At 39.7% G+C, this 16171-nt stretch overlaps 1 protein-coding gene across 1 annotated transcript in view; it reads right to left on the bottom strand.

The window, feature by feature from the left end:
- Positions 1-16171, bottom strand: part of GABRR2 (gamma-aminobutyric acid type A receptor subunit rho2) — a 145093-nt gene that overhangs the window by 12508 nt on the left and 116414 nt on the right. The window contains exon 6 of the mRNA XM_077487262.1: positions 1506-1646. Coding sequence (XP_077343388.1) covers positions 1506-1646 — 141 coding nt within the window. The remainder of the gene's footprint in view (positions 1-1505; positions 1647-16171) is intronic.

Here is a 16171-nt window from a genome sequence, read left to right as displayed (position 1 = left end):
CAGAAGATAGGAATTAATTAATTAGATGTATACTAGAGTATAGGAGCCACATATACTAAATCTATAGGCATCACACATCGAACATGTAACTACCACAAAATAGTCCATGATGTTGAAAGTGATAGCGTTAGCTGAATTTTTTTTAATATTTCACAAATAAATTCTGAAAAATCATGACTGCATAGCTTTCACAGTGTTTGGTGTGAAGCTCTAAATCAACTCTTGTACACACAACAGTAACCTATGTTGTTGAACAGAGCCTACCTGTGTGCAATATACACATATACACAAAACAATTTACATAGATCATGCTCACATAGTCTTTACACCAAAAAAAGTCCCAGTTGAAGTTTCCCTGATATAAAGTTTGAAGGAGCAAGAGTGACTCTTTAATAGAACCAACAATAGACAAAACAACTCAGTACATACAGTATGTGGTCAGGCTGCCTATTGATATGTTTTGCTTCCACTGGGGCAAGATCAGAACATTGTTCCAACAAAATGGAAATTGGATGCTTTTCTGTATCCAATACCTGAGTGGATTCATCTTACATGCCCATATAAACTATCCAATCACTCAAAGATTGTTCAAGGCTCAATAAGCCCATTAAGTAAGACCCTTTCACTAAGGCCGCGTACACACGGGCGGACTGTTCGCCCAACTTTGTCCGCTGAACAGTGTTTGGGCGGACAGTCCGCTCGTGTGTGGGCTTTCAGCGGACAGTTTCAGCGGACAGTTTGACGGACAAGGTTTTTCGGAATTTCCGAAAAACTGTCCGCTGAAACCTTGTTTCAGCGAACAGTCCGCTCGTGTGTAGGCTTGTTCGTCAAACAAAGTTGCGCGCATGCTCAGAAAGGATTTTCACGCCGAAAGTTATAATGCAGTGTATAGGACGTCGTATTTTTCGTCCCGTCGTACGTGCCGTTCACGTCATCGCGCACGGTTTCAGCAAACTGTTCGTCCGTCGTGTGTGGCCATGTCCGTCCATGCTAATTTTGAGCGGACTGTTTGCCGAAACTGTTTGACGGACAAAGTTGGGCGAACAGTCCCCGCGTGTGTACGCGGCCTCAGACTTTCTGACCAGGTCTACCGGTCAAGCTTTTGGGTGGACCTGCACATTGCAGGTAGGTGATGTAAATGGACTTGTATCCCTTTATATCCGCCAACCTCCAAGTCTGTCCAAATTCAGAAAAAAAAAATGAAAAAGAACTGTCCATTTTTATAGACCTAAATATGACTTATCAGAGGTAGCATGATGTAAACAGACACAAGTCCATTTTCATCCAGCAGCCTATATATCCAACACGGGTCCACCACAGTCAACTGACAAAATGCAAAAAAAAAAAAAATGAATGGCTCTGATGTCACAAAACTAATGCCATCCCATTCAGATCAGATTTGGCCCACAGATTCCCTACTGAACAGAGCAGAGCGGCCATGTGTAAAAGGGCCAGTGTCATGTTATATTTATGGCTATTTTCTTTAGTTGTGTTGTTCAAGTTACCTGTGCTACTGTAGAAGGCTAGTCTAGATGTAGTATGAAATTTTTGAATCAGGAATTGAGATAGTGAGATCTTCTCATCTGTTTTTAGGGATTCATTTCCATTCTTCCAGTAGAGCATCAGATCTTCATCAGTATATGCATCTTTAAATAAAAGAATGTTAGACAATGTTAGATGTAATGTTAGCTAAACACCCATAATTTGTAAAACCTGGAAGGTTCTCTCTACATTCAAGCATCAAGTGGTTGATTTTCTTTTCCTAACAAAAATGGAATTATACATTAAAGTGAAACAACAAAAGCAACAACTCAATGTAAAACTAGCAAACAATGGAAAGGTATACATGGGCGTGGGGAATATACAAAACATCACAAAAATTCCCAGCACACTTTCAAGCTAGCCTTCATATGTTTGAATATTGCAATTACATTATATGCATTAAAAACCTCTATTTTAACCTGAGTAGCTGAAACTGTTTAGCATTTGATAGACTAGGAATAACTTGTACGGAGGAACATTTCTATCAAAGATTAACCTCCCTGGCGGTACGATTATTTCAGATTTTAGGTGCTGAAAGCGGTACAATTATTTTGCATGAAAATTTGGCGTTTTATATTGTAGTCCTGTAATTCTTAGGAATAACTCACTTAAATCTGTCCAAACCAGAGTCTAGCAGACATCCCCAGTATGATAAAGTTTGAAAAATGAAATCATAAATTCTAATATAATAAATAACTATAAATAATTATACCAAATAATAATATAGTAATAATAAAAATTATTCAATAATGTAATCAAATCAAAAACACTGACATTTGCTCAGTTGCAGAATTGTCGCTGTCATTACTTTTCAGTATTCAATGACGGATCTCCCCACAAATCGGTATCGCTCAATTCTGCGAGTGATTCTAATTTATTTTCACTGTTTTCTAGCTGGTCTAAAACCACTTTTTCTGTAAAGGGACGGTTTTGGTTGCTATGGACAATCTCCATTTTCCAGTCAGAAAGAAAAGTATTTATAATATAAAATTGCATGCAGGACACTGGGCAGACCACTAGGGACAAAGGGGATGTGAAATAATGACATACAGTAATGTAATCTGTAAGATTACATTATACTGTATGTAATGTGTGTGTTTTACTTTTTGAATTTGGCGCCGTTCTCCATCCCCAAGCGTTGCAACCCTCGCAGGGAATCGAGCTTGGCTCCATGATAGATCGAACGGAGGATGAGCTGCTCGCACCATGGGGGAACATCGCTGGATCCAGGGGATAACGTAAGTTTACTCATCCTGGATCCAGCGATGCAATCCCGAGTCTGGCTCGGGGTTACCGCTAATGGTACTGATTTTTCACCCCGAGCCAGACACGGGAATACCGCCAGGGGGGTTAAAGAGATCCTCTTACTAAGAAACACAGCCTTGGAAATTCAATAAAGCCTTGGAGCATAATTCGTTCCAGAAACATGCTTCTAATCCAAAGCACTTGTATATCAAAGCAAATTTCCCTATAAGAAATAATGGAAACTCAAATGATCAAGACATCACTTGTATATCAAGTCAACATTTATTTAAAAATGTTGCTTGTCTTGCAAAACGCTCTCAAACCAAGTTACTCTCAAACCAAGGTTTTACTGTACATCAATTTAATAAATAGATAAGTCAGTGGCCCAGTTAAAGCGGAATTATAGGCAACATAAAACATGACCTACAGTATACAGTATGCTACTACTAAAAGTAACACAGCATGTTTATCTTTCTAAGATCCTCCTGTAGCATAGTATATTACCTTTTGATCCTTCCAGGAAATCCATGTTACTTTCCACCTTCTATAGCAGGTGCAGCAACAAACTCCTGAAGGAGCTGCTGGGTTTAATGGGCCTTCATAGGTTTCTACTGGCAAAAACAGCAGAAAACTATTTCCTTCACTAAGTAGCTTCTTCCTCTAGCACAGGCTAATGCAGATTCCATAAACCAGATGGACTTCTACTAACCTGCTGTAAGAATGGCTTAGACACTGACAGATCCAGTCCTTTAAGTGCCCAAGCCATTCTCACAGGTTAGTAGAAGATCTTTAAAGTGGTTCCAAAGTCTCAAGGTTTTTTACCTTCATGCATTTTATGCATGAAGGTGAAAAACTTTTCCTGTACAGCAGCCCCCCCAAGCCCTAATACTTACCTAAACCCATCTCAATCCAGTGATGTGCACGAGAGCCCCAGCATTCCGGGGACTCTCAGTCCTCATCGGCTGAGATGACAGCAGGAGCCACTGCCTACCATTGTTGTCAATCACAGCCGGAGAGACAGGGCGGGGCTGCCACGACTTTGTGTGTGAATAGACATGCAAAGCTGAGGCTTGGGAGTGAGACTGCTTGGGTGTCCCCATTGCAATTTGCTTGCTCTTGGGGTACTCTGCAGGAGGGAGGGACACAAGAAGAGGAGGATGGAGACTTTCTGTGCAAAGCCGCTGCACAGAGCAGGTAAGAATGACATGTTTGTTATTTTTAAAATAAAAGAAGCCTTTATAAAAAAAAAAGCCTTTTATATTACTTTAAGGCAAGTCCGAAATTTATAGTTGTGGTGCTTTAAGCTGGGACCAACAAATTATGAAACAGGACTCTTTTTCATGTTTCTCCCCCAGCATAGGGGCCCAAAAAAAAGAAGAACTGGATCACTCAGAAGGCCTGGGAGGCAATAGCCTCTGGAATCACAGCCTCTCCAGGAAGAAAGTCTGGGAAGTAAGGGATCCCTTATACACCAATCCTTTCCAGAAAATACCCTCCTAGACAGTTCAATTATTTATCACTTACTCAGCCCATATCACTGGCACAGACTCCCAGTGATTGGCCTGGGTGAAATAAATATTCATAACCCACAACACTGTATGTCCTAACTCTATCTACCGAAGAACACTCCCCAAAAACTGGCAGAAGCAAACAATGTGTTGGGCTTAGGAGAAACATGAAAAACCCAGATAAGGTAGGAACACAGGCTTGGGCTAACTGTAAACATAAAATGTAGACTGGGGACACTCCAGCTCATTGCAGCCTGCAGTGAAATAGCTCAGCATCGTTGACTCCTTGTGGGACAGAGTAGTCTAAAGCCTGGTACACACGATCGGATTGTTGGCCAACAGAGTGTCAGACTTTTGCCAAAAGGGAGTGTGCCAAGAACTTGTCTTGCATACTAACGATACACAATTGCCAGTCAACAAACATGAATGTAGTGACCTACTACGAGGAATGTCAGCTCTTGTGTTTGGTGAGCATTGATTCGGAACATGTGTGTTTGTACTTTCAACTTTTGTGTGACGGATTTGTGTATTGACCATACGAAAATCTGACCATTGTCCACTGAAAATTTACTAGCCTGTCAAACAAAATTTGTTGGTGGAAAATTGGACAACAATTGTCAAAAGGATAACACTAAGGGCCGGTTCACACTGCGGGCGATGCGAGGCGACACGACTCGCCTCGCCTCGATCTGACAAGTCGCCCCCGTTCTGTACAATGGAACCGTTCTGAGAGGAGCGACTCGAGGTTCCTGTACTACTTTCGGGCGACCTCGGGGCAACTTGCATTGACTTCTATACAGAAGTCATCTGCAAGTTGCCGCTGAGGTCGCGGCAGGTCGCGGCGAGGCAAGTCGGTGTCGCCTCGCATCGCCTGCAGTGTGAACCGGCCCTAACAGCGCTTATACTGCTTACTGGTGGAACTGTCAGTCTCCTGTTCCCACCATGCAGTTAAATTAGGTTAAGTAAAGTATTATTTTGCAAATAATCATTAGTAACCAATATAAAAACTTTAAGAACTTGCAAGCATATAAAAGAAACAATATATATAAATGAAACACAGTCCCATAATAATCAGTCCAACACCAAAAAGTGACAGAGTCCTTTACACCTTTCTGCGTGATTGCAGCACATATCATAGAGTCTGTCTTCCCATGTGTGTGGATATACGTAAGAGGAATCCTACACCTTCACCAGATTTTCACCTCTATGTGTGTCCACTCAAATGGCCGCTTACCAGACGTTAGTAGCTTTTAAGCCTATCTCTGCTGCAGAGGATCCCGCTGTGTGTTCCTGTGTCCTCCGTTTAAATCACACTCATTGTATGCAGACATGTAAGAAATGCAAGGGGTCTAATATAGCGTAGTATCCTTTATTAATAATACCCGTCTCCCCCCTTACAAAATGCACTTACTTTAAAATTTCAATTAAAAGCATGTACAACATGGATGTCAGCTATAATGGACAAGCTTCTCACCACCAGGCTGGTATCCTCGTCCGTCACAGACTACTGCGTACATTGTGTGACCACGCCCTCTGAAGACGTAATCACGAAACGCGTCAAGGCGTGGTCACGCGAGTAGTGAGGGTGAACAGCAAAGGACGAGGACCCGGGTCTCTACACACAGGCTGTGACAGACGAGGATACCAGCCTGGTATGCATGCACACTAATAGTTGAGTGGATACTCCTGTTCAATACCTATAATTTCTGAGACTTCTGTTACTATACCCTGAGCGAACATGGATGCGGTCAATTTTTTGAATAATCGTAATATAGATTTGAGTACCATTTTCTCTGCAGAAGAAGACTGGGAGGAAAATGAGGACTTGAATGTTACATTAAACAGTCTGGCAAATGCACTTGAAAAACAAATCCGCACATGGTGGGATATAAATGCATTCGAACATTATATAAAGGAACAAATAATCATGCGCAGCATGAGATGGGAAGTCAGCCCACAGGATGGCCTGGATGACCCAATCTCTACCACTGAATGGTTAGATTTTTTTAATGATGTAGGTATGAAACTACAACATTTAGTTCTTAAACGTAAAAAGAAAAAAATGGATACACTAAAAGTAAAAATAGCAGAATTACAATTAAAAATACAACCTACACCAATTACACCGCAACTAATGAATTTTGATGAGAGCATTAAGAGAAGACTAGAGAAAGTAGACAAGGAGGTACAAAAGAAAAAGGCAAAAAATATTAGGAGAGATATCATAGATTTTAAGACAAATAAAATTTACACATGGCAGGATCCCCGGAACAAAACCACTATGAGCACTCTTATCATCAGTATCCTCGAGATACACAGGATCATTTTTTAGATCGGGACAGGAGAGACTACTCCCCAAGGAGACCTCAGGAGACACATTGGAGGAGGGATTCGCCTGGAAGAAGACCACCACAGGAACCGTATCACTCCCCCATAAGAAGAACAGAAAACGAAAGAATACGAAACAGCCCAGAACGAAGAGAGGCTGCAGAGCGGGAAAGAGAATCCAAACGAAAAAGAGAATGATTGGAGAAGGAGTTATCAATTTGAGCGATACTCCCATTTCCCCAGAAGAACTAGCCGTTCTTGATAAAGGTCTCAAATTTGCCCCCACAAAAAATTTGAACAAATTTGACACGTATATTGGCATCCAAAAATACATTAGAAAAATCAATATCAAAAAGTACATTATGAACAATCCTATTAAATCCAATACTATTATAGCAAATGAACCTAATCCTGCACAATTTAGCACTTTACGCAATAATTCAGTGTTTAATCCACAAGTCAGTGGTAATCAACATGTCGAAGTTTTCAAAAAACTCGTGTTGGATGATATATATACCATGAAGATCAAAAAAGTTTCCGATCCAGGATATATCAAAAAAGGTATTAAAACATTGACACAAAGAAAAGATATTGTTGTTCGGCCGGCTGACAAGGGAGGCGCTGTCGTTATACAATCAAAAAAATCCTACTTAGATGAGATGGATCGACAATTGCAAGACAGCAATACATATACCAAACTTTTGGGTAATCCTACCACGAAATATAAAAAGGAATTGGAACAGCTAATTCATTTAGGAAGTAAGAAAGCTATTTTAAGTAAAAGAGAAAGCAAATATCTTCTTCCTGAATCATGCAGAGTACCTATTATATATATGATTCCAAAGATACATAAAAATAGAGATAACCCACCCGGCAGACCGATCGTGAATAGCATCGATTCTCTCACTTCCAGATTGGGAGAATACCTAGATTTTTTTATTCAACCAGCCATACAGAAGACCAAAGCATACCTTAAAGATACAAAACATACACTTCAATTACTAGAAACTGTAACTGTTTTAGAAGGAAGAACCTTGCTTGCCACCGCAGATGTCTCTTCCTTATATACTATTGTTGCACATCATGAAGCATGTTCTGCTATCAAATGGCTTCTGAGAACCTTCACTACATTAAGCTGCCAACAACGGAAGTTCCTGATCAAATGTTTGGATTTTTGCCTAAAACACAATTTTTTCTGGCATAATCAAACTTATTATAGACAGGTTATAGGGATAGCTATGGGCGCTAAATTTGCGCCCAGTGTTGCAAATGCGTTTATGGCCCATTGGGAAGAAGATGCCATATATAAAAACACACCAGCAGAGCTAACTTTTTATCAAAGGTATATTGATGACATCATCATAGTATGGAATGGTAACCATGATGCTCTAGAGAAATATTTAACAAAACTAAATGTGAATGACAAAAACATCCATTTAGAATGGAAAATACACAATAATAGAATTAATTTTCTAGACTTAGATATTTCCCTGGATAAAAATAAGATTATCACGAAAACGCATTTTAAAAACGTTGATGCCAATAGTTATATTTCCATCAACAGCTGCCACTTTAAGCCATGGTTGTTTAATATACCCAAAGGACAATTGGTTCGAATTAGAAGAAACTGTAGCAAAATTGATGATTATCTAGAACAAGCTGATTTAATTGCTACCAGATTCAAAGAAAAAGGATATGATGACGCCTTTATAAGAAAAGAAATTGAACATGTTAAAAGTATGGATAGGTTCAAAATGCTTGAAAACAACAGTAAGGACAAAAATAAAAGTAATCCAGAAGTCCCTTCGATTATATTGGATTATAATGTACAACACAAAGAAATCTCCCGTTTGTTAAGTCGACATTGGCACATATTGAAGAAAGATAAAGATCTGGGCAATCTCTTGCCGCAAAAACCTAATATTATTTTTAAAAGGGCTCCCACGTTGAGAGATATCATAGCCAAATCCGTGGTTGATCCACCCCCTAAAAGAGATTTTACTTTTTTTACTGGAAAAGGCTTTTATCCTTGCAAGAATTGCTTCACATGTCGACATGCCAAGAAATTTCAAAATAAAAGATCTGATTTTACTAGTACTATTACCGGAGAAACACATACGATACGTGATTTTATTGGATTCCATACAGAAGGCGTGGTATATTGTTTACAATGTAGTTGTAAATTACAATACATTGGAAGAACAAAAAGAGCACTTAAAGTAAGACTAAAAGAACATATACAGAATATTATAAAGGGCTTTCCACAACACAGTGTCTCCAGACATTTCGATCAAGTTCACAATAGGGACCCTTCCCATTTAGAATTTTGGGGTATTGAAAGATTTAATTCTTCATGGAGGGGTAGCCACAAAATTAGAACCATCAGTCAGAAGGAATCTAGGTGGATTTTTACTATGAGATCTTTTTATCCTGATGGTTTAAATGTTGATTTTGATCTTAACTGTTTTTTAAACAATTTTTAATGTTTTTATGCATTATACTGTATACATTTTTATTATGATAGGATATTTCATGTAAAGTCTTGCTCTATTTCCGGTATGCCATCATTATCAAAAAAAATTTCCGGCACTTTATTTGGTGAACAGTCTGAGTTATATTTCACTATATCTACTATTTTTACATATATTTTAATATTTTTATATTTTTAAATATTTTATTTATTGCCGCTATTTATATTATATATACATTTTCTATACAGTGATGGAATATTTTAAATCGCTAGGATATTTTATTCCTTATCCACATTGTTTATATATTCCTATTTTGTATATTATGGTATTTATACATTCATGTCTATTGCGGTTTTTTTATATATAATTTTTGATGATCTTAATATAAATTGCTAGATATATACTATTTTTCAATTTTTAGGCTTTATATTTTTTAGTATTTATATTTCGTTCTGATTCTATATTTTGTTCGGATCTTTTTTGCTCTTTAAAGGGAGAATGCATATTTCTCTGTACACCACATTGTATTAAAATGGCCGAAGAATCATTTCCGGTCTAAAATGGTGGTGTACATACACTTCCCTTTCATCATTTTGGAGGAGCAAGATGGCGGAGTTTCTACATCCGGCCGACATGATTGTTTTTACCTCTTTCAAAATGGTCGTTCGGACGCTTTTTACCTTTTTCAAAATGGTCGTTCGGACGTTTCCGGTCCGATCGTTTCCGGTTTTCTCGTATATAAGCATATTACGAACGGTCTAACGTCATCCCCATGAAGAAGTCACGTGGTGACGTAACGCGTAGGGAGTGGCCGTAGGAATACCGGAACAAGCGTAAGACTGGCTGTACACGCCAGATCTCTTTCTGTTTGATATTTTCTTTTTAAATGTGAGAGTCCATTTGCTTTCTCTTAAATAAATTTATCCAGTTTTGGAAACCACTACACTATTGGAGTCCCCTTTCTCTCTCCCTTCCCCCTTCCCCTCTGTGTTTTCTTTAAGTTTCATACCACGAGGATACATATGCTGCAGCATTACTCATAAGAGGTTGAATCGGCCCTCTAGTGGTAGAAGTTTATACCATTTGATGATTGTGTACAGAGAAGTGAAGGAGAAGTCCATTGGAATTACTTTCTTTTGCCTTATTATTCCATCTCTGAGGTGAGAGTTCTGGGAGCCTGATCTTTTGGAACATTTGGTCCTGTTCTTTCTCCAGTGCTTTTTCACTACACACTTACACTATTGGTGTGTTTATTTTGAAATATTTTCATTGACTCTTGTCTTTTTCACATTTTTATACATTATTCATTTTTTGTGGTATTATTTGCGCAGGACTCTTTTTTAATTAAGGATCCCACAACTAGTGTGGTGACAAATAGTGGCAATCAAATGGGCATATATTCCACACCACAACCATCATCTTCTAACACACAACAGATTGAACAACTACCATATAATACACAACAGAGTAGAACAAATTATTCTCCAATTCGTCCCACACATGTTACATATAAAGAAAGGGCAAAGGGTAATAGAAGGGGGAGAGGAAGGGACCCTACCCCAGCCACATTAAGGGAAAATAACTATAACGTAGATACCCAGAACAGATATGAACCCCTATATGAAGAACCCCCTTATCAAACACAAACACAAACCCCCAAACGCAATCAACCTTTTTTAGGGAGGGGCAGGAGGGGACAACACAGGTGCAGAACACGGGCTACACGTCCCTGGAGGGGACGATCGACATATTACAACTACCAGCAACAATGGTGGCAACCCCCGCAGACGGTAACACAATACACAACCCCAGGCCCCATAAGAGTGGGACATGAAGGGCAGTCAGGGCTGGATACCGCATCCAGCAGAAAAAGGCCCAGAGAACGCGAGTAAGCGGTATATACAATTTGTCCAGCATTACACTTACACAAAAAGAAACCAATATCTTAACCACTTAATAACCGCCCTATAGCCGAATGACGGCTTTAGGGCGGTTTCTTAACTGTGGGAGGCCGTCATATGACGTCCTCCCAGAATTCCGCTCTCGCGCGCCCCCTGGGGCGCGCACTCGAGAGCATCCATGACCGCCGGGTCCACAGGACCCGGCGCATCACGGATCACGGTAAACGGCCGCTCGTCGCGGCCGTTTACCACGTGATCGCTCCGTCAAATGACGGAGTGATCACTTGTAAACAAACCGGCGTCATGTTATGACGCCGGTTCCTCCCTCCCCCTCTCTGTACCGATCGGAACAGCGGAGGGGGAGGAGATCGGTGTCAGTAGCGATGTGGGCTGCATCTGCAGTGCCCACATCGCTGCTCACCGAAAATTAACCCCTCAATTCCCTGCAAATACTCTGCAATACCCTGCCATTACTCTGCATTACTCTGCAATACCCTGCAATACCCTGCATTACTCTGCATTACCCTGAATTACTCTGCATTACTCTGCATTACTCTGCATTACTCTGCAATACCCTGCAATACTCTGCAATACCCTGCAATACTCTGCAATACTCTGCAATAGTCTGCAATAGTCTGCAATAGTCTGCATTACACTGCAATACCCTGCCATTACTCTGCATTACTCTGCATTACCCTGCATTACTCTGCAATACCCTGCAATACCCTGCAATACTCTGCAATACCCTGCAATACCCTGCAATACCCTGCAATACCCTGCAATACTCTGCAATACTCTGCAATACCCTGCAATACTCTGCAATACCCTGCAATACTCTGCAATACCCTGCAATACCCTGCAATACTCTGCATTACCCTGCAATACTCTGCAATACCCTGCAACGCTCTGCAACACCCGCCAATACCCTGCAACACTCTGCAATGCTCTGCAACACTCTGCAATGCTCTGCAACACTCTGCAATGCTCTGCAACACCCTCCAATATCCTGCAATGCTCTGCAACGCAATACTCTGCAACGCCATACTCTGAGATACCCAGCCATACTCTGATATACCCAGCCATACCCAGCCATAGTCGGTGATACCCTGCAATACCCAGCCATAGACACCCCCCCTCCCGCCGCCCTCCGGTGCTTCTACCGACTCGCCAATACTATCAAATCCAGAATCTTTTTTTTTTTTTTTCAGGCTTCCCAGCTTAGAGGTGAGATGCGGGGTCTTATTGACCCCACATCTCACTGTAAAGAGGACCTGTCATGCCATATTCCTATTACAAGGGATGTTTACATTCCTTGTAATAGGAATAAAAGTGATCAAAAAATTTATTTTTGGGGAAAAAAATGTCAAACTAAAATAAATAAAGTAAAATGAACAATACATTTTTTTTTTTTTAAAGCTCCCCTGTCCCCATGTGCTTGCATGCAGAAGCGAACGGATACGTAAGTCCCGCCCACATATGAAAACGGTGTTCAAACCACACATGTGAGGTATCGCTGCGTACGTTGGAGCGAGAGCAATAATTCTAGCCCTAGACCTCCTCTGTAACTCAAAACATATAACCAGTAAAAAAAAAATTAAATCGTCGCCTATGGGGATTTTTAAGTAGCGACGTTTGGCGCCATTCCACGAGCCTGTGCAATTTTGAAGAGTGACATGTTAGGTATCGATTTACTCGGTGTAACTTCACTTTACTGTGTTTTTTTTTTTTTTTTTAAGCACAAAACAGTTTTTTTTCCAAAAAAAAGCATTTGAAAAATTGCTGCGCAAATACCGTGCGAGATAAAAAGTTGCAACGACCACCATTGTATTCTCCAGGGTGTTTGCTAAAAAAACATATATAATGTTTTGGGATTCGATGTAATTTTCTAGCAAATAAATGATGATTTTTACATGTAGGAGAGAAATGTCAGAATTGTCCTGGGTGCTCCAGAACGCCTGATGGCTCTCCCTGCATGTTGGGCCTCTGTATGTGGCCGCACTGTGTAAAAGTCTCACACATGTGGTATCGCCGTACACGGGAGTAATAGCAGAATGTGTTTTGGGGTGTAATTTGTGGTATGCATATGCTGTGTGAGAAATAAACTGATAATATGACAATTTTGTGAAAAAAAAAAAAAAAAGTTAAAAAAAATCTTGATTTTGCAAAGAATTGTGGGAAAAAATTACCACTTCAAAAAACTCATCATGCCTCTTACTAAATACCTTGGAATGTCTTCTTTCCAAAAAGGGGTCATTTGGGGGGTATTTGTACTTTTCTGGCATGTTAGGGTCTCAAGAATTGAAATAGGCTGTCAGTACTTCAGGTGTGATCAATTTTCAGATATTGGCACCATAGCTTGTGGACTCTATAACTTTCACAAAGACCAAATAATATCCACCAATTTGTACTTATTTTTACCAAAGATATGTAGTGGTATAAATTTTGGCCAAAATTTATGAAGAAAAAATTACTAATCTGCTAAATTTTATAACAGAAATGAAGAAAAATTCATTTTTTTACAGAATTTTCTGTATTTTTTCTTTTATAGCACAAAAAATAAAAAACCCAGCGGTGATTAAATACCACCAAAAGAAAGCTCCATTTGTGTGAAAAAAAGGACAAAAATTTCATATAGGTCCAGTGTTGCATGACTGAGTAATTGTCATTCAAAATGTGAGAGCACCGAAAGCTGAAAATTGGTCTGGTTATTAAGGGTGTTTAAGTGCCCAGTGGTCAAGTGGTTAAACGCAGGCCTGAAATGCACGGCAATTAAACCAATGAATAAATTTAATGTCTACATGGACATACACAAATACGTAAGAAAACTGAACATCAAAAAAATTGGTTTTATCCAATGATACAACCACATGGGCTAATAAAGTCAACGGTACAATTGGGATAAATAGTGGACTTAAAAATAAGTCACTATTTAACCCTCCACACCCTTCGAATCATCAGGTCAAAGTGTTTAAACAACTAACACTAAAAGACCTAGAGACTCTACAAGTACAGAAACAGGTGAACCCTAAACATATAGTAGAGGGAATTAAGGCATTAGAAAAGAGAAAAAATGTAGTAGTCAGACCAGCAGACAAAGGGGGAGGTGTGGTTATCTTAGATAAATCCTATTACCATTCCCAATTACAGACCATGTTAGAAGACCAAGAAACTTATAACCTTCTTAAAGGGGACCCTAAGAAACAGTACCGTGAAAAACTTTTTAATTTAGTGGATCACGGATACTATAAAAAAAATCATCACAAAAAAGGAGAAACAATATCTATGTCCCAGTTACAACAGAATCCCTACCATTTACACAGTGCCCAAAATACATAAAGACGCCACCAAACCACTGGCTAGACCAATAGTTAATGGTATTGAATCAGTAACAGCACGACTAGGAGAATATCTTGATGTCTTTCTACAAACTAGCGTTCAGACCACCAAGGCATACTTGAAAGACACCACGTCGTTTATACAAAAAATTAAGCAAGTTTATTTTACAACAGATAAGGAAATATATTTGGTGATGGCAGATGTGTCATCCTTGTATACTATAATACAGCATGATGACGCACTGCAAGCGCTCAACTGGGCCCTATGTAATAGAGATGACATTCCGTTTGAACAGAAAAGGTTCTTGGGTATGATACTAGATTATTGTTTAACCCACAACTATTTCTGGTACAATGGCGACTTCTATAGTCAGAGGACTGGAGTCGCCATGGGAGCCAAATTCGCTCCTAGTATAGCGAATCTTTTCATGAGTCAATGGGAAGACAGGTGGATCTACTTAAACAGACGTAGGGAACTCATATTCTACAGTCGATATATAGATGATGTAATTTTTATATGGGAGGGCACAGAGATATCTTTGAAGGAGTTTATGGAACATCTAAACAGTAACACGAACAACATTAAGCTTGATTATAGCTGGAATCAGCTACAAATACATTATCTGGATGTTGAGGTAATAAAAGATGGTACTCATCTCCGTACCAAAACGTATTTCAAGAGCACAGATAGAAATAGCTTCATTCCTATACACAGCGGACATCACCCAAAATGGCTGATCAATATCCCCAAAGGCCAGTTCACTAGGATTAGGCGTACCTGCACAATAGATGAGGATTACACCATGCAAGCGAACTCACTCAAATTACAGTTCGAAGAGAAGGGATATAAACCGGAAATACTGGATAAGTTAATTTTAGATATAGGCCAAAGAACTCAGGACCAATATTTACAACCAAAGATTAAACAAAAAAATACTACCTTCGAATGGGGTTTTATTTCTAACTATCATAAACAATGCAAAGATGTAGAGGCCATTATCCCCAAACACTGGCACATTCTTCAGCTGGATAAGATAATAGGTAAAACCCTACCAGAAAAGCCTCCATTCATATATAGGAAAAATGCCACATTTGGGGATCAGGTAGTTAAAAAGGTCTGGACCCCCCTAAAAGACTAAAAATGTTTTGGGAACAAACTGGCTTCCACGCTTGCAGAAGATGCAAAGCGTGCAGACAAGTTACCACCCATTTAAGGGCACTGACTCAATTCACTTCTACGGCCAATAATGAAGTATTTCCAATCAAGGAATGCATTACATGCAGATCCACCCATGTGATTTACGCTTTGGAGTGCCCGTGCAGCCTGATGTATATAGGCCGCACGAAACGCAAGCTTTCTACACGAGTGGCGGAACATATTTACAATATTAGTATAGGATATAAAGAACACAGTGTATCATTACACTTTAGATATAAGCATAAGAGAGACCCGAAGGGCCTGAAATTTTGGGGGGGTAGACAAATTACACCCAAACTGGAGAGGCGCCAACATGGTAAGGGAGATTTCCCGGCGTGAAACTGAGTGGATTTTTCTAACGGATATGCTTAGCCCTAAGGGCCTTAACATAGAATTAGATGTAAACTGCTATATTACTAATTATTAGAATGGATCAGGCTCCCTCCCCCATGGATTTTTAAATAGGAAGAGACCCATTGGTCCAGTCACTTTTATTGTGATTGGAACAATGGAGTAATGTAGGATGTTTCTCATGCTGTCAATAGCTCCGAGATATGAACTTATCTCGGAGTGATGCCAGTAAGGGTATTACTTTAGCACTCTACCCTTATTTTATGTATTACACTTAATAAGGGAAGGATGG

Source organism: Lithobates pipiens, unplaced genomic scaffold, assembly GCF_037356315.1.
Source record: "Lithobates pipiens isolate NorthernLeopardFrog02 unplaced genomic scaffold, aLitPip1_a1.2 Scaffold_18, whole genome shotgun sequence".
Lineage (NCBI taxonomy): Eukaryota > Metazoa > Chordata > Amphibia > Anura > Ranidae > Lithobates > Lithobates pipiens.
The sequence above is the reverse complement of the archived record's forward strand: the minus strand, read 5'-3'. Positions and strand labels throughout refer to the sequence as shown.